A 20251-nucleotide genomic window follows, 5' to 3' on the forward strand; every position below is an offset into this window, starting at 1 on the left:
TAACTTTTTTAATGTAGATAGCAATTTCATGTATTTTTTTTACCAAAAAAAATACATTGCTATTTGTTGGATTTTTCATGTTTAGGTGGTAAATGTACTAAATAACAATATAATTTGAATTTATAATTTCTTTTTTTTTGTTTTGTTTCAATTTCATTTGTTTTTCTACCAAAAACGAAAGTACATTGTCATTTGGTGCATTTTCCATTTTTAAGTGGTAAATGCAGTAAATAGCAATGTACTTTGATTTTACACGTATTTTTTTTTTTCTATTTTTTGTTTTTTTTCTTTTGATTTGATTCTAGCTAATTCATGGGAAAAATTAGAGACAGTATATGTAAAACATTGGAAAGTTTATTGCTATTTCATGTTTCTTAATAAAAGACTATGAAATATCCTCCAACCCCCAAAACTCCAACACCCACAACGCGGGATTCTTCCCTAGTTAGTATTAAACTAGGATTCCTAAATAACTTTCCATGTAAAGCATTCCTTATGATTCAAGGAAAACTCTGGAACTTATGCAACACTCGAAGTTACTTGGACACCACTTCAAGCTATTGAACTCTAGATTAGAACATAGTATGTTGTTACATTTGACTCAAATATTCGCCAACATGTTACACGTTGAGACCGATACAGGTGTTGCTAACGTCGTAGCCAAGACATGTTGGCTATGTAATTTTTCTCGTCGGGTTGACTCCCCTAAATGTCAGTGTCGTGACCTTTTCAATTATCCAGTTTAGGACAAAATGCGTTGAGATAGACATCCATTTTGTCAAAGATAAGGCTGCAACCAACCAAATTCGAGTTATTCATGTACCCTCCGCTCATTAGTATGCTAGCATCTTCAAGGGGCATATTAGTGTCGTACATTTTCTATTATTCAGACCATTAGCTTACCTATGTTGTATTGTAATTAATATGTATAGGCCCTTGTAACCTTTTTGGGTATTTATTCTTCGTATGAAGATTATTATTATTGAAAAAATATTAAACCTAATGTATTTTATCTTTTAATTTATTATGATAAATCGATTGATGACTAGTGAATATGGAAGTGTTAAATGTTTGTATTCTGGGTATTTACTCACTCACCTTTGAATAAAATGTGGGATTTCAAACTACTGGATTCGAACTAATTTGGGTTATTATCAGGAAAATACGTTATGCCAACGCTTCGTATTTAACCATAAAAACACCGTCATAAAACCTGGTTTTCTTGCAGTGCCAGATACTTGAAACTTTTATGAAACCCAATGTTGCTAAAGAGTTTGAACCCTTCTGAGTCAAAATGCTTCCAAATATACTTACAAATGGGCCCATGGTATTTAACGTATTTACTTTTACTACCCAAATATAGAATAATCTAACAAAAGTAGACCAAATTTATTACATCCATTTCATTCCAACCTACTCATTCTCTCCAGCTACTAACCCTCCTCTAATCCTATTTACTCCCATTCTTCAACTTCTCCCAAAAAAACCCTCATTTTCATGAAAACATGGAGCTCTTTTCTTCTTCAAATAAACCAAACAACAATACTATTTCAAAGCCATTCGATTTTCTCAAAACCAAAGCTGAAGAATCATCAAAATCGCTACCCCTTTTGAGCTTTCTTCCTCTTGAACCATGCAATCTCGAGGGGAACTCAAGTTCATGCAACAAAGTTGAAGACGATGAAGATGTTACTGTGGCATTGCATATAGGGCTTCCTAATAATATAACTGAGAAGCTTGTTCTTGTTGATGAAACTGATGTTGTTCATAACAATAATAACAACATGATGGAAAATATGCCAGTTAATGTTGAATACTGGATACCTAGTCGTGCTCAAATACTCGCCGGCTTTACTCACTTCTCTTGCCATATATGCAATAAAACCTTCAATCGCTATAACAATCTTCAGGTGACGCCAACTTTTCCCTACACTATTTTATTTTTAAAATATGTTTTAACATTTTTATTGCATGCCGAATGATGATATTGCATAACCAAAGATTCTTTTCGTGTGTTTTAACGTCGTAAACGTCCTAAACTATGTACATAGTTTTTTATTTATATATCGCTTAGAGGGTATATTATATAAAACATATCATCAATTCGATAATACCTTAAGTAACGATTTTTTACAGTGAGTTTTAACCTCAAAAGGCCGTGAACTAGTAGAATTTGATGCGTTTGATAATAATTTAGTCATAGTGTATCACAACATACAATTAATTTGTTGATTACAAAAGTACAAGAAATTAATCTCGTTTGTTTTAACCTAATTGTTGCGCCCAAAATGTCGATATTGATTGACATATAAAATTTTATGGACAAATAAAGTCAAAGTACGAATTAGCAAACATTGTGAGTAAAATATTGTCATAGTTTCTCATATATCTGTTATCTGTTATACTAAACTTTTAAGTGGCTATAAATATAATCCAATTAAAAAAATAAATAAAGGAGTGGTCAATACCTACTTGTGGCGCTAATGTCTTCACCATTGTTTTTCACATTTCATTATGTGTATTTAATTTTCTTTTTTCATATGAAGCTTTTGACAAGACATAGTGAAATATATAAATATTGTTATAGTTGCTTAATGGACACATTTTTTTGTTACATGCGCATTTGTCGCATAGAGTCTCTACATATTACTTTTCTTGTAGTTCAAGCGGTATTTTATTTATTTATTTATTTATATAGAAGAGCAAAATTTTATTTATTGTATATGAAATATAGTAATACACATACAAAACTTATAATAATTGGTAGATGCACATGTGGGGTCATGGATCGGAATACAGAAAAGGAGCAGAGTCGTTGAGGGGAACACAACCACGGGTGATGATAGGTGTGCCTTGCTATTGTTGCGAAGATGAATGCAAGAACAACATTAATCATCCAAGGTCAAAGCCTCTTAAAGACTTTAGGACACTCCAAACACATTACAAAAGGAAACATGGGACAAAGCATTTTTCATGTCGAAAGTGTGGAAAGAGTTTTGCTGTAAAAGGTGATTGGCGTACACATGAGAAGAATTGTGGTAAACGGTGGTTGTGTGTTTGTGGTTCTGATTTCAAGCATAAGAGATCACTTAAAGACCATATTATGTCGTTTGGTGTTGGACATGCTCCATCGCCACCATCTTATCGTGCAATAGATCTACAGGAGCCCATAATTGAAAGTTGAGAATGATTTATAATGATTATTTGGTTGTTATATACATAAAAAGTCACGTTAGTTATTGTTTACAATGTTACATTTGGAATCTTGAGATATGATTACGAATATGGTGTTAGTTATCTTTTAGACATTTCAAAAGAATTCATATAAGTAACGGACAATTTAAGTTATGTTTTGTCTTTCGGGGATGAAATGAATAGAACGAATATATTTGCTAAAATATATGTTGTTTTCTATTTTGAATGATTGTTTTATTATTATAAATTGTACATTTTGTATCATATTTAATAAATAGATTATTTAATAATCCAACAAAATATAAACAAAAGTGTTGATGGATCAATTTAACCTTAATTAGTAAGAAAAAGTTACTCGAGGTAAAACATCATCTAACTAACTAACTCATATATTTTAACATCTTTAAATTGATATGATAAAAATAAGATGATTAAATTCTAAGATTGTGCATGAAAGCAACTTCAACTAAGTTGGGCCAAAATACCTAAAACGCTGAAACCCAGGTGAACGGGCTACTGGAACTAACTACCAAACCCATATTAGACATCTTTTCCGGTTTGTTCAATTTGGTTTTAAATTTTATAGGGCATTTGGTTTGCAAAACTATCTTTTAGAGTAAAGAACCGGTTAGTATACAAAGTTCTTGATGAATAATGAAAAAAGAAGATTTGAAAGATCCAATTAGACATGTGAGTGTTTAGTTTATGACTTGATATATTTGTACATCCATATTTCTAAAATAGTGATTGTCATATTGGAGATTCTGTTTAAGTAATATAATTTTTGAGAGTTGGAGTTGAGTTAATTATTTAGATTAGATCAATGGGAAATTTTTAGAAAAGTCTTAAAATTTTACCTTAATTTACGAAAAAGTTCCAAACTAAAATTTATTTACGAAAAACCATGAATTACCGGTAAAAATGGTGATTTGACTCATTTTTTTCCGGTTACCGGTTTCATTACTTACGTGTTTCATTAAAGTCTCATTATTTTACCTAATTTACGAATAAGTCCAAAACTAAAATTTAGTGGTGATTTAGCCTTTTCTCCATCAAACATACATTTTATCGGTTTCACTGTTGATTTAGACACATAATTATTAAATTAGTTGATAAGATGGATACGATGAGTTATATAATACTATATTTACTGTAAAATTTGATATCCATCTCATCGGCTCATTTATGACTATGTATCTAGGTCAGCAATGAAACCAATAAACTATGTGTTTCCAGGAAAAAAAAATAGAAATAAATGAGCTGATGTCTAATGTGATGAATATATTGGGTTACATAAGATAAGATAGACAATTTGAAAATTCTTATAAACGGAAAAAAAAATGACGTAGTTGTTGCTAGTGTATATGATTATTGCAGTATTCGTCAGATGCATTTTATATTCCAAAAAAAGTATACAATATATCAAGATATCAAGTTTTATGGTAAACATAGCATTATATAACCCAATATAATCATCTCATCAACTCATTTAAAGATTAGGCATCCAGGTTAGCAATGAAACCGGTAAAATGTATGTTACTTAGAGAACATGGCCAAATCATCACTAAATTTTAGTTTGAGATTTATTCGTAAATTAGTATAAAATAATAGGACTTTAATAAAACATGTAAGTAAAGAAACCGGTAAACTGGGAAAATATGGTCAAATCGTCATTTTTACCAGCAATTCATTATTTTTCGTAAACAAATTTTATTTTAAAACTTTTTAGTAAATTAAGGTAATATTTTAAGACTTTTTCTCAAGATTTCCCTTGATCAATCTCATACTTTTTGTAACTCTTCATTATGATCGGTAATGTTTTTTAACGCCCAAATCACTATGTCCAATGTTTTTTTATTATTTCGTAGGTCAAATCAATTTTTAATGTTCTAACAAACGGTATAAGAACCAAACCGCAAATATTTAAACAAAATTTTCATATAATGGTTCATGATTCGACAAATTCTACACAAATTGATCTACTTTTCGTAAATTTCAAAATCTGACGGGATTATTTTTTATTGTAGATTTACTGTTAATCTTTATTTTTTTTCTTTTTTTGTTATTGGATCTAAAAAAAATCACATTTTAGTATAATATTCTTTGATTTAGCCCAATTTGATCTGGTCCAAAATCTTGGTTAATGTTCATGATCCATTTCTTAGGCCATTACTCTTCATGAATAAATTTTGAGCCCAAAATCAATTATCTCATCTGTTTCTCGACTCTAGTTTATAGTTTATGGCCACTACAAAAACATCTAAGACGGGTTTGTTAGACGTCCAAATAACGTGTCATTGAATGTCTTTTCGTGTCATTGAATGCCTTTTCGCGTTATGGCGCGAGTTTTTCTTAAGACACAAGTTTTTTTTTCTAATCGGCCATAATGTAAGTGAGTCTTGTTCATTTTTTATACTAAATATTAATATAATACTTCTAAAAACTTGATATATTTGATAAAATTCAATATTTATATGATTTATCTTTTTTAATTTATATAAAATAGTCACGTCTTGAAAAACGTCATGGCTCGCCAAGGCTTGCCATGACTTAACTTTGATCTTGCCGTCAAGCTCATACTTCACGTTATTTAGAACTTTGGTTTATACTATATTGAAAATTCACAATCGACAAGTTTTCTTTTGATTTATTCGTTCACGACATCTGCTTTGGTCTATCACCATGGATCACTTTTATTTATATCGAGAACTCAATTTCTTTTTCTTTATTTCCATTTCACGATTTTTTTTTCTGGTCAATTTCCTCAATTAAATTATTCTTAATCGATTTTGATCTGGAAATCGAAATCGGAAGATAGCAATCATTATCGATGATCAAGAAGACGATGTGATATGGTTCTTAATTCCAAATATATTTTCTTAGAATAATTATTGATTAATTTGGATCTTTTAAATGATTATGAAGATGCTCTATGTGTCGTGAATGTTTGCTGATTGGTGATGGTCGATGATACTTTGGGTGGTCAAAATTAGTTTGGGATTAAAATCAGTGAGGTTTTTTTTTGAAATGAAAGAAACATGTCAAATTGGAGTATCGATTTATTCAAAAAAAAAATAGATTTGATATGGGTAGACCTGGCAATTAGACGAGTTTAGACCTTGATCCAAAACCTTTTAACAAATTTTAAAATTCGAGCTAAACCCGTAAGGTTTTGAATAATCAAACTCATACAAATATCCATCAAATCAACAAATATTCCAACTCGTCCTATAACTCGTAGGTTTTTTGAATAATCAAACACATTTTACTTAATTCTTTAAATAACATTTCTTAAATAAAACAAATGTTGTTTTAGAAAACACCTAACGTTCTCGATGACTTTCGATTCGAATTAAAGTGACTATTATAGTAACTACCGAATGATTTTTAACTATCGATTGCAGTGATAGAGAATAGCAATTCCAAACTTTCTTCTGGTTGATAAATGACTTTATTGATTTATAAATGAAATTGATGATTGTTTGATGAAATATAAATGAAATGACATCATCATTTTTATAGAAGACTGGAAGTCTAGAAGTCGACTCCCAATTAATCCTATGTAAAACAGTTTGGTCCTTGGCCTTTGCCCTTTAGAATTTTGATTAGAATTAAAATTAAAGTTTAGGTAATATAATTTATAAACATATAATTCTAAAATTTATATGGGGCTGGTTATAAAACGGAGTAGATCAGTGGAGATCCATACTTAACCCATTTAATAAATTGATTAGCGGGTATGGGTTGTTAACGGGTAAACGAAAAAACTATAATTCAAACTCATATAATTCTAAAGGGTTTGGGTCGGATCAGGGTTAAAACTTGCTACATTAACAGACCTAAATATAAGTCATAATTCATTGAATGTGATTTTGGGAAAGGCAAAATAACTTATCATGGTAATTACAATTTTGTTTTGTTCACATCTAGATAACTATTTTTATACACATCTAGGTAACAAACTTTTTGAATGTGTGCTGTTTAAAAAAAAACAAAAACTTTTTGAAAGTGTTCACATATGACCATTATAACCACCTATAGCAGGTTACAACCGGCCATAATGGTCATATGTGAACATTTTCAATAAGTTCGTTACCTAAATATATATAAAAATAAAGAAGTTACCTAGATGTGAACAAAACAAAAAGGTAATTACTCTGATAAGTGAAATTCCCTCTTTATTAATATGGTCGGTCATAATGTTTGCAACATTAAGATATTTAGTTTAATTTCCTTAAAACAATATTTATGACCATTTATGATCATTTAAATTAGCCACGATAGGTTGTGAGCCGTTTTTGGTAGCATAATTATCATATATATATATATATATATATATATATATATATATATATATATATATATATATATATATATATATATATATATATGAAAAAGTTCAATAGAGAACCATAATTATTGGTTCTTCAAGGAACCAAATCTTTTAGAAAATAATAATAATTTTCGATTTTTTTTCCAAAAAATACTTTTTTAAAATTTTTTTAGGAAACATGAATTTTTAAAAAGTTCATTTTTTTAAAATAGTGAATTTTTAAAATTCAATAAATTATAAAAATAAATAAAAAACAGGATCATTTAAAGAAAATATTATTTTTAACCAAAATAATCAACATTTTAGGTGCATATATGCATATTTTTTTTTTCAAGTGCATATATGCATATTTCTTTTATTATAATATTCGTAAGTAAAAAAAAAAACTTCTTTTTTATTCACTAATCTATAAACACAATAGTACAAGTATTTTAGTCGATACAAAATAAAATATAAGAAATAAAAAAGTGCTACAAAATTTCAAAGTGTTTTCATGTCTTCATATCAAGATTTTCATATTTTCTTCAATGTATCACTTTTCAGCTCTTCAATATTTTTCACAAATTCTTCCAAATCTACAAGAAAATTAAAAAGAAATGACTAATGCAAGAATACTCATAAAAATACATATGTATATATCATGTAAGATTCACATGTAATTATATCATGTAAGATTCACATGTAATTATATCATGTAAGATTCACATATGATTATATAATATTCAAATGTGTTTGTATCTTTTAATATTCAAATGTGAAATTCACAAAAAAAAAAATTTAGAAAATAATTAACGAAGAACACTCACACAAATTACATGTGTGCATATAGACGTAATTCGTATGTGATTAACTTGTCATTTACATGTGAATGACATGTAATTCTTATGTGATTCACTTCAACTTTACATGTGATTCATATATGAATCACATGTGATTTACATCTGAATCACACCTAATTCATATGTGATTTACTTATGATTTACATGTGAATTACATGTGATTCATATTTTAATTACATGTGAACCACATGTAATTCATATTGTAATTCACTTGTGATTTGCATATGAATTACATGTGATTTATATGTGAATTACATGTGATTTACATATGAATCACATGTAATTCATATGTGATTAATATGTGATTTACATGTGAATCACATTATGATCATGAAGAATGTAAAGCTTGCAACAAAAATGACCCCATTGATAAGCTTCAATAAAATTATATTTTTATTTATATGTTATACTAAGGGATTAGTTTATTTGATGCTAATATCACCTTTAGCTCCTCCTTATTGACAAGTTTTTAGGCTTTTAGGCTTCAATGGGCCTGGTTCTTGAAAGGTTTTTTTTTTAGTTTCAAGAATCTCTCGCTCTTGGTCATCTTTAACCCTTGGTATATCCTTGCTAAAGTATAAAAGTTGACATCAATATGATGGAAAAAAGGTAATGACTTTATTTGATTTAGTAAATGAGTTAACTCACATGGCCTACAAAAGGATGACCTAGCCCTAGTGCTCCAAACACATTGAGTGAAATCATAGGAAGCCCATATCTGATAAATTGACCTTTCTTTCCCCGTCTTTTGAACCCTGAAGTTGAATTCTTAATTTTAGCAGCATTTGTAGATTCAGGTTTGTTAGTAATATTAGGTTGTTGATCAATTGTTTTTCCAATTGTTTTCATCCTTAAATTCTACGAAGTGACATGTACTGTAGTGGTAAAATGTACAAATGATACAAAAATTTAGATCACTTAAACACTTCAATTTGTATTGATAACATCCATATATCATCATTTCTTATAACAAACGTACACATCATGATTTTATGAATATCAAACCAACTTATGTTTAGTTTAGTGATGTTGTTAATGTTTTTAATGTTTGATTGTGTATGTGTATGTCATATGACAGTGAAGAAACAGCAGTGCAACATGTGTTCTTAAAGCCCCTACAACAATCAAATCCATCGACTTGAAGTAGAATCCACTTAATTTGAAAAAAAATTCATGGGCACAATCAACCCCTCTTGAGTTCAAGCCTACCATTCAAGTTTCAGATATTGATATTATAAAAAACATGAAACAATTTTGTAAAAACATGTATATTAGAATTGATCAGTAAAAACATGTATCTTATGAAAGTACTATATACATCCCTCTCATGAAATTGATCAAACAACTTTCCTGCTAGGCAACCATCCCAAATCAGATCAAAATATAAAAACCATCACACATATGAGCCTTAAGAACACAAATTCAAACATCTAATTCATGATACAAAATAATGTACACAACCAGATATCATACATGATCAACAAAAACATTCCCTTTTTTAAAATTTTCATATATAAACAACAAATAAGTAGTAAATCAGTAGCAGAAAATATGTAGTTGTGGACATCGAATGCAAAAAAAAAGTAAGAAATTAGACCAACCGCAATTCAAAATAACACTAGCATCAAAAGTACAAACTATATATTACAATCTTCAAATGATATACGACTTTAGTAAATAGATCTTTACTTTATGATGAATCTATACATGAATGAATTTCCATGGTCATATGCTTGACTTTATGATCATAAAACATGATCAATGATGACTAATTGATGTTTACACACACTTGATAGATCAATGTTGATAAATTGTTGTTGATCGATTTCGATGAATCGGCGTTGATGAGGCGACTTTCTCGTAGCTAGAAAAAGATTTGGACATCAGTTAACATTGACTGGTCCATGGCTTCAAACGACATGAGATTGTGGATTCTGCAACAAGTCATTAACCAAATCTAAAGAGTATCAGTTTAGATGAAAGAAGAGAGATAATTATGCAACAATTAAAAATCATGCTCAAGTTCGCAACAATTTCATGGAAAACAACGAAAATAAAGATGCAAATTGATAATTCCACACATGTTCATTGGCGATGAGAGAAGAGAGACAATGTCGACTATAAGTTATCGGTAATCAGGTCGGTTGACAGAGACGGGAGGGATACGATGAGGAAGGCGATGAATCGACGATAGGAAAACTAACAAAGGTGACCATGGATTATGTACAGTGGTTATTTGAGGGAAAATCGTAAAGAGCATAAAAGGGAGAGGGAGAGAGAACGAGGTATGTTTCAACCTCAATTTTTAGATCTAACATTTAGGATATTATTAAATTAAAGTTATGTTTCCTATAACACCCTTTCCCATTTAAGTTAAGATACCCCCGCCCCTATATGTTTCTATTTATATTTACAAAAATGTCATAAGTAATATTATTCAGCTACTTTTTTGATCTAGTGTTCCACTTTTAGTTCACGTGTTCTTGGGAAACTATGAGTTCTCAAATGATTTCTCTCTCTCTCTCTCTCTCTATATATATATATATATATATATATATATATATATATATATATATATATATATATGAGACAAGAGAAATGATATCGATACAGATAACATCTACTTCTATACTTCCTATTTTAAATTCATGTAATACATGGAGCGAAATTCTTTGAAAATGGTGTTCTTCTTCATGTTATTAGTCTCTATCTCTGGTACTTTCAGTCTCTAGTAAATTTAATTTCAATATTTACGACTTAAAACATAAAATTCTATAAAACAATGATGGTTTTCTTCCCTATCAAATATAGAGTTTTTGGTGTAGCTTGCCTACAACAACACTTACTATTCTAGTATTGACATGGCACCATACGAAATGCTTTATGGCATAAAGTGTCGCACTCATATGTGTTGGTCAGAGCCAGGAAAAGAGTAGTTTGCGAGCTTGGAGATATTACCGAGGACAAAGTGAAGATATTTCGTGATCGTTTGCATGTGGCATGCGAAAGGCAAAAGAAGTATTCATATTAGAAGCACCGACCGGAGACCTTTGATATGGATGAGAATGTAATGTTGAAAGTTTCACCTTGTAAGGGGATCATTCCCGTTACATTGATCCACTTATGTTTTTTGAGAGAATCGGTGAACAAGCATACATGTTGGAGCTTGTAGTGACCTGATTATGATGACTAATGCGGAAATGTAAAGATCAAATTGAATCTAACATAATGGAAGAACACACAAGGTAAATAAATCTTTTTAAGCTCCATTAGAATAGAAACAATTTACAAAGTGGTTCTTGTAATGGTTCTCTCACTAAACTAATCTCACCTAATGGGTTCGTACATAAAATGGAAGCCACTCACTTCTTATTTATAGAAAAGGCTAAACTCATTACATATTACAAGAGGGTAAGCCACATCCAAGGAGAACTTTGCACCCTAACATTCTCCCCCTCAAAGTTAGGATTGGATGTCTCGACTTCAATATCCAAACGAACTCCAAGAGATCAAGACCAACTCCCCTTTGAAGTAACAAGTCACAACTAGCATGTCAGGGCTAGGAAATTATGTCCATGTGTATTTAACTTCTAGCATACATTGTAACCCTAATGTTGATACAATGTAAGATATTCAATCAACAACGAAAATTCGAATCAAAACTCACTCGTTAAGCCCTAAACCTAATTTAATGCGCTATATTCACTCAACTGTGGGTTGTAACCCTAACTTTCCGGTTCAAATCTCTTATTGGACCAGGATCCTCTTATTAGGCCTAAGGGCCAATAAACCCTCATCTTGATTCATTTGGGCTAAGAACCACATTTGGGCCCTAGTTGGGCCGAAAGTCGTTAAAAATTTATGATTCGGCCACAAAACTCTTCATGGCCTTATTGGGCCAAAAACCATTCAACTCATCTCTATGGGCCGAAAACCCATTGTTTTACCTCTTTTGGGCCGAGAACTAGTATGTGGGCCCAATGGGCCGAAGATTTCTTATTGGGCCATACATTTGAGGTTGTTATTCTATTTAAGCCCAACACTTATTCTTTTCTTTCCTTTTCTCTAATTCTCGGTTATATAAAAAAAGAGAAAAGATTAACTAGCTAACTGCATGCCACCTCAAAGTAATCCACCATATAACCATGCAATATCAAACATATCTCTGTAAGCTTCACATCACTAGGGTCAAACTCTACAGATTCCTTGTAACACCAGTCAAATTCAGGTCAAAAATAAATTGTTGAAAAATCTCAATTGGGTTAGATAAAGTGGTAGAGATCATAACTAGGTTTCCAAAATATATAAAGAACACTGAAATCCGAGTTATAACAAAGAAGTTATGACCGATCGCGAAGATCCGCGGCAATACCGGTAAAACACTGTTAAGCGTCAAATGCAAAATTTCAATAAAATGCTTTATATCCTTAGGTATCTAAATGAAAGTCATAGATATCATTAAACCATAAACGTACATCAAAAGAACGTCCAAATCTGACTTCGTATGAGGAAGTTATGATTTTCCTAAGTTTCAGATATAGTAGTAGACAACTAAAAACTCGATATAGAGATCGAGCGACTTTTAGCCAATGCAACCTAAACGAGAATCGAAGATCTCGACAATAGTAGTACAAAGGTAAAAAGACAAATGAAAACAGACATCGGATGAAGAAGTTATGGATTTTTAACGGACTTTTCCAGTCCTGGCCTGTTAAAAATATAATATTCAAAATGAAGTCAAAATTAGACGGAGTCTAAACAAAAGTTGTAGAGCATAATCTCACCTACGCATGGATATAAAGAACGTCAAAATCAGAGCTCATATGCGAGAGATATGAATTTCTGAAGTTCGAGACACGAATTCCCACACTGTTAGAGGACTCACGACGTGAGCCTGAAGCTCACGACGTGAGCCTGAAGCTCACGATGTGAGCCAGTGATGGATAGGTTCCAGAGTCGAGCTATTAGGAGTCGAGTCAGCGGATAGATAAGATCGAACTCACGATGTGATCCACTCCATGCTCATGACGTGAGCTCCAAAAATGCACCCTATATAAAGGATGCGAGGGCTCCGGGTTTTGGTTGCTAGTTCACTACCTTCTCTCCTAAATTTCATACTTCTACCCTCTCGGGACTACCCCGACGCCCCTGTTTCATATCCAAGCTCTGACGGAAGTTCGAAGCCCCGAGATTTTCGAGAAATCGACTTCTTTCCGGTCGAAGTGCTGCCCGAGCAAAGTATCGTTTTCATCAAAATCGTCACTTCTACCAAGTGAGTTCATACCCCTATTACTACACTTTCAAATACTTTTAAATGATTTTAAACACTTTTAAGGGGGGGAATACAAGTAAACACACGGTTAAACTCGTGTGAAAAACATCAATCTTTTGTTATACTTTTCATACTATTGTTATAACTATCATATGAAGTTGTTAACATGCAAAACATCACACATCACAACTTTACCCTCAATGGATACAATATGTTTTATAAATAGAAATATGTTTTATTTATATGTCAGCATACTACATCATACCAAGGGTAACCATTTCAACTATAACATTATGTTTATACAAGAAAATACAACTCATTATTATGCCTTTGTCAACACCGTAGAAAGGGTAATCATTTCAAAATACGTGACTTAATTGAGAATATGTGAGTCATTTGTCTTCATCGTACCTATCAAGGTATACAAGAAAGTCGTGTTTTATAACCAGAATCTCCATCCGGAGAACGTGATAAGTGTCTATAGATCTATACAGGACTGATGATCCTGCACCCTGACTGTTAGCTACATTCCACGGGATGACAAGTGTCATAACATTTCGACGCCTGAAGAACGCCGCTGTAGGAAAATCCATCATAGTACGGTTATGAAAACTCACAGGATAGACAATTATTATGGTATTATGTTTTTACGGGAAAAGTAATATTACAGTTGCTTTTATGTACAATTACAAGCTTCCTATAGTTTTGATTTATAATAAAACTATACATCATCATTTTAAGCATGACATATTTGCTTACAAGTTATAGTCTTGGACATTCAAGACTGCTTTTCACCTTTAGGAAAATATAGGATTTTCTTGGTTCAATACATTCATTTCATACAAACAACGATTCATAACTCATTTGATAAGAAAATATCAGATTTTCTGGAAAACAAACATGAACTTTCGAATGGCATACATTTACACAATTATCTACTTATGAACTCACCAACTTAATTGTTCACACTTTTTCTTTGAAATAACTTGTATTCTCAGGAAATTGCTAAACACCAGGTTAGCAACTACTTTTGGGGACTAATGCTCTGGTGTTAGTAACATCTTTTAGATCATCATATTGTATTTGACTTTCGAAACATGTAATATAACAATAATGTACACTTTTCAAATATATATTATGGTGGTGTGTACTTTCTTTACTATTCAATTGTTATGATACTGTACATGACGTCCTCCGCCCCCGAATTTTTCCATCATTCAGGTTTTGGGGTGTGATAGATTGGTATCAGAGCATTGTTTATAGTGAACTAAGTAATTCCAAACTATTTATTTTTGATATACAACTATAAACACAACTGGGCAAAAACACTCTGATTAAGAGACATACTTTTAAAAATATTGTTTTATTAAAAGTATACATGCATACATTACATAGCTATAATAATATCATAAGGAAAACAATATAGAAGTATTAAAGATGAGTTGTGCACTTTAGGTATGCCTTGAAATATGTAATCGGAACTAGGATAAATATAGCCTGATCATCTATATTTATCCAAGAGCTAACTAACATATGTCAGGGAATAGTTGCAGTGGACGTCAAGTCTAAAACTTACCAAACTTATAAACTGTAGAACCAAAAAAAACATTTAGAATACTATAGGAGTATTTTGTAAATACAATAGCTTAACTTACATGTTCAAATTTACACGCTTTAGTATTTAGACAATTCTCATATCCCTGTACTCGTACAGACACAATGGCCGAATTTCACTTACCAGGGGACCCCTATGTTAAGGGTATCAGACCCAAAAAATAAAGGGGTACGATATATTCCAAAATAACACTACTATATTGCACTAAAAGGTAGTACAAGGCAAGTAGGGTCGATCCACAGAGACACGAGACAAATGGTCTATACCTCTTTGCACAAGGTACTATGGTCACCAATAGTAAAGAGAGTGGGGGTTTAGAACGCAATGATTAAACAAACAATTAAAAATATAAGTAATCAACTAAATGAGCGAATTAGATTTAGAATTTGTGAGGACTCCAATTCTATGTATGACAACTTAGCAATGCGATTCCAAAACAACATGATATTTGCTCAATTCTATCCAAGTTGGTACTTGAAAGACGTAATCTAACACTTCCCAATGACGACATTAATTAACCAAAACAAGCTCTTTGATTAACCCTAACCTTACTAACCTAACCTAAACAGGCTTTTAGAAATAGATTGAAAGATTGCATTAAAATTTATGTGAATGTTCCCAACAACACCTAATACTCCTCACAAGCTCGGGAGTGTAAGAGTGTGTGAATAAGATTTACACTAAATTCATTCAATGGGAATCGGTTTAGGGCTTGCTACTTGTTCAATTTCACAAAACAATTACAGCTTTTGTAAAAGAGATAACTTGAATGACCTAACCCTAATTCAAATGGCCAATAAGAAATATAATTATAATCAAACATTCGATTGAAGAAAAATCAAATTCACTACATAGAAATTAAAAGAAAACATCAAGTCATATGATTGAAATCACAACTAAGAAGTCAAGACATGAAGTTGGAGAAATTAGGGTTCTAGCAACACATGGCTAGAACAAGATCACAAGAATAAAAGATGGAAATAATGTGCAATTACAACTAACAAACACTAGAAATAATGTTTCCAAATGAGTACTGATCAATCCCCTACAATAACCTTCGAAATACCCTCTCAAAATATGCTATGATATGTTCTTTGTCTGTAAACATGACCCAATTTCCGTAATATGAAAGATAGGAAAAACTGTCAAAAGTTGGTTTTTCGGTTGAACACGGCCCGTGTTAAAAAGGCTAAACTGACACGACCCGTGTTCAGCAGCCAACACGGCCCATGTTGATTTGCACTAAACTGGCACGACCCATGTTCAGCATGCTCAACAGATCCCATTTTGTTCAACACGAATTGTGTTGATTTTGTAGTGTAAATCCAACACGACCCGTGTACCCCTCTGACTCCGAATCCAAACTTGATTTTTCCAACTTTTTCGTTCTTCCCCCGATCATCCCGAAATCTTCACCAATGCCTCCCGGCACCTCCCATAGCGCATTCTAAGCTCTGGTTTACCTGAAAAAGACATGAAAGTGTGTAAATAAGGTTGTTCTAGAGACTAACATGAATATGATTAAATGCAAGAAAAAAGGAAGAACAATTATGCTAAATAGATGTATGAAAAGGGACTAAAAGGTTTGCAAAAAGGTGCACAAATTGTACCTAACAAATCTCTTCAAGCTTAGATCTTTTTTGTCCTCAAGAAAGAATAAGAGTCGGACAAACAGGACGATTTCTAGATGGCAAAAAGAAATGTAGAACAAATGGGGACAAAAAGATCCTAAAAGCTAAGAATGAATGCATGCAATGAAGACCATGAAAAAGAAACATATGTACAAAAGATACTTAAGGAACAAAAATAAACCCAAGAAAAATTTAAGAACACAAGTAATCTTTTTATTTATTTTTATAAATATGGACATATACGATAAGACTTTACATCAATGGGGCTCCCATCATTAATACCTAGGCGACCATCCTGCTACCTTCCATATATCATAGACTCCCAAAGTGAGGAAGACCACGAAACGGTGTAATTCAATATTCCAACCATAGTTTTATTTAAACTTCATACCTTAATTAGATTTTGCGAGCGAAAATAACACAGTTCGGGATCTCATGTCTTTAAGACTAGATGGTCAAGAATCAGAATTGACGCATCCTTAAGAACTCGTCACCACGAATCAACTTTCGCTGAAACAGTGAGCCCATCCGAAGGGGCCCAGCTCCTATGCTTTCACTTTTTCGAGAGCCACAAGTATCATATCACATAGTTCTTTATTCGCCATATTTGACTTTGAGATGGCTTTTGATTTTTGATATAACTTGGATTTGTATCTTCATTTTGATCTTGAGTTCTTCAATCAGCTTTTGAATTTCTAAGATTTTCTTCGTTTGAGTACTTGAAATTCGGATTTAGGTACTGAATATGACAGTTGTACCCTTTCTTCCTTCATGACTGTGTGGATCTGATACTTAAGCTCTCTGTTACTGCGAGGGTAACACGTGTCAACAAATAGGTCCGTGTTCTGTGGGTCTAGAGTTGCCGATAAAGATTCTTTTTAATCATTCAGAAGCAAAATCATCTTAAAGCTATTATTACCGCCCACAAAAACGTTTCAGTATGCCGTCTTTTTTATTATCTAAGGCGGCGGGTCTCGAATTACGATGTTTGGGTCCCCTAGTTATGACAACTGATTCTACACTTCCGATAACTATCCGGTCGCTTTGGGTATTTTGTTTTTCATTTGATTTCTCATTTTCCCACTTCATGGAGCTATCGTATGTAAAGATTGTCTCATCTTGTATTAAATATTTTTTTTAACGAAATGCATGAAAATGAAAATGCATGGAGATGTTTTATTTTTTTGTTTTTTCTTTTTTTTAAAGAAACTAGGAAGAAAAAAAATGGAAACTAAGAACACAAATGAAAAAATATTTTTTAATTTTTGATTGTTTTTTTGTATATTTAATGCATGGATATGATCCTAATGTACAACTCTACCCCTCCCCAAGCTTGAATATAAGCATCGTCCCCGATGCTTGGTGAGGGCGGAACAACATATCTAATCACTGGAAGGTGGTGGGGGATGGTAGTCGGGTTAGGTAAGAGTCTAAAACAGTCACAGGTGCACACATATTGAATTTTAAAGCAAAATATGAACGATTAAAGATATGGAAAGAATTTACCGAATTGTTCTTGGAGCCTTTCTGTTGGTGGGGACCTCCTCTTCAACCTCCCCAAGCTTGCCTACATGAAATATCAAACCAAAAAGCACAAAACAAATTGTGAAAGTTTCGGACCTAGGGGTTCTTGGAAGAGAGAAATTGTTTTGGCAGTGAGTTACGGGTAAATGGGGTGATAAAAACTATATTTGACACTAAGCTCTTTTTTTTTCGCTGCGTTAACACGACCCGTGTTGATTTGCACTAAACTGACACAGCCCGTGTTCAACAAAAAAGGTTGGAAAGGGAATTGGACCTTGAACACGGCCCGTGTTGATTTCAAGCCAAAATGGGCATGTCCCGTGTTCGCCTCTGCATGCAAATGCCAAATTTTAAGCCCCAAAATCTCAAATCGTCCAGAAAAATGATGTTTTTCACCCCGAGATTCATTTTGAAGGTTTAAAATCATGTTGTAACACATTTGGAACATTAAAAACCAAAGAAATGAAATTTTTTTGAAGGAAAAGACGAAAATACCCCCGGGTTGCCTCCCGGTTAGCCGCACTTGTTTTAAGTCGTTGGCTCGACTTGGCCCCTGAGTATGCTTCATTCTAAGTATGTGGGCCTCTCCAACACATCAACCTTCTCGCCACCTCCTTCAATGGAACCTTCAACCTTCCTTTGGCTTTCTTTTTGCGCACAAACCAAAAAGGACTTAAATCTTTAATATCGGAGATTTTCCACTCAATCCTTCTTTGGTATTTGTTCAGCAGGGTTATTAACTCATTCTCTTCCATCTTCGATAGTTTATTTGAGTTGATGACCAGTTAAGTGCTCTCCTTCTCGACATGTATTATCTTTACAGGGTCCGGTAGAGTTTTTGCTCCCGAATCTTGTGCTTGTTCCATTGGTGGAAGTAATTTGGCTTTGGTAGTAAGTGGCTTGGGTTTCATATCATCAATCCTCATATGCTTCTTGTCATCAATAAACTCCAAAATCTCCAGCACCTCATTATTCATATCGAACTCCTTTGCAATGTCTTTGGCTTTGTTCCTGTCTAATTTTCATGACAAAACTAACTCTAGAAATTCATTGTTAGACAAGTTTAAACCCTTTCTAGTTGAGGGCTGGATCAAATTCACAAGATTGATAGACTGAACATTGGAAGGAACCTTTTTCGCTTCGTGAACATTGATGTTGATAACTTCACCATCAAATTCCATACTTAAAGTTCCGTTGTAGACATCAATTTTTGTTTAAAAAATTTTAAGAAAAGGTCTACCTAAAAGTATGGAACTTGAACTTGGAGAGTCATCATCTCCCATATCTAAGACATAAAAATCAGTCGGGAAAACAAATTCATCAACTTGCACTAACACGTCCTCCAATACACCTTTTTGATGTACCAAAGACCTGTCGGCAAGCTGGATGATCACACCGGTTTTGCTCAATGTTCCTACACCAATTGATTTAAAAATAGAATATGGTAGGACATTTATGGATGCACCTAGGTCGAGCATGGCTCGAGGTACATAAAGATTCCCTAATTTTCATGGCACGGTAAAGACACCGGGATCATTACACTTCGGGGGCATCCTCTTTTGCAAAACCGCGGATACATTTTCCCTAAGTTTTACGATTTGGTTTCCTTTCAATTTATTTTTAGATGCACAAAGATCCTTAAGGAACATTGCATATCTAGGGACCTGCTTGATGGCGTCGAGGAGTCGGATGTTAATGTGAACTTTCTGGAACATTTGCATAATCTCACTCTCCTCTCGTTCTTTCTTCATGCTCTTTAATCATTCGGGAAATGGAGCAGGTGTGGGTTTAGACTCAGTGATGAAGGGCTTCTTTTCGGTTGTTTTATCTTCCTTCTTCTCT

General features: G+C 32.6%; 1 protein-coding gene across 1 annotated transcript; it reads left to right on the top strand.

Annotated features, from left to right (window-relative positions):
- Nucleotides 1-1505: 1505 nt before the first annotated feature.
- TT1 (C2H2 and C2HC zinc fingers superfamily protein) lies at nucleotides 1506-9924 on the top strand. Its single transcript, XM_079022049.1, has 3 exons — nucleotides 1506-1910; nucleotides 2768-3143; nucleotides 9878-9924. Exons 1-3 carry the CDS (start codon nucleotides 1506-1508, stop codon nucleotides 9922-9924), a joined length of 828 nt encoding a protein of 275 aa, XP_078878175.1.
- Nucleotides 9925-20251: the final 10327 nt, after the last annotated feature.

The sequence above is a fragment of the Lactuca serriola genome, chromosome 9, assembly GCF_051521515.1.
Source record: "Lactuca serriola cultivar US96UC23 chromosome 9, Lser_US96UC23_V15, whole genome shotgun sequence".
In the NCBI taxonomy this organism is placed as follows: Eukaryota; Viridiplantae; Streptophyta; class Magnoliopsida; order Asterales; family Asteraceae; genus Lactuca; species Lactuca serriola.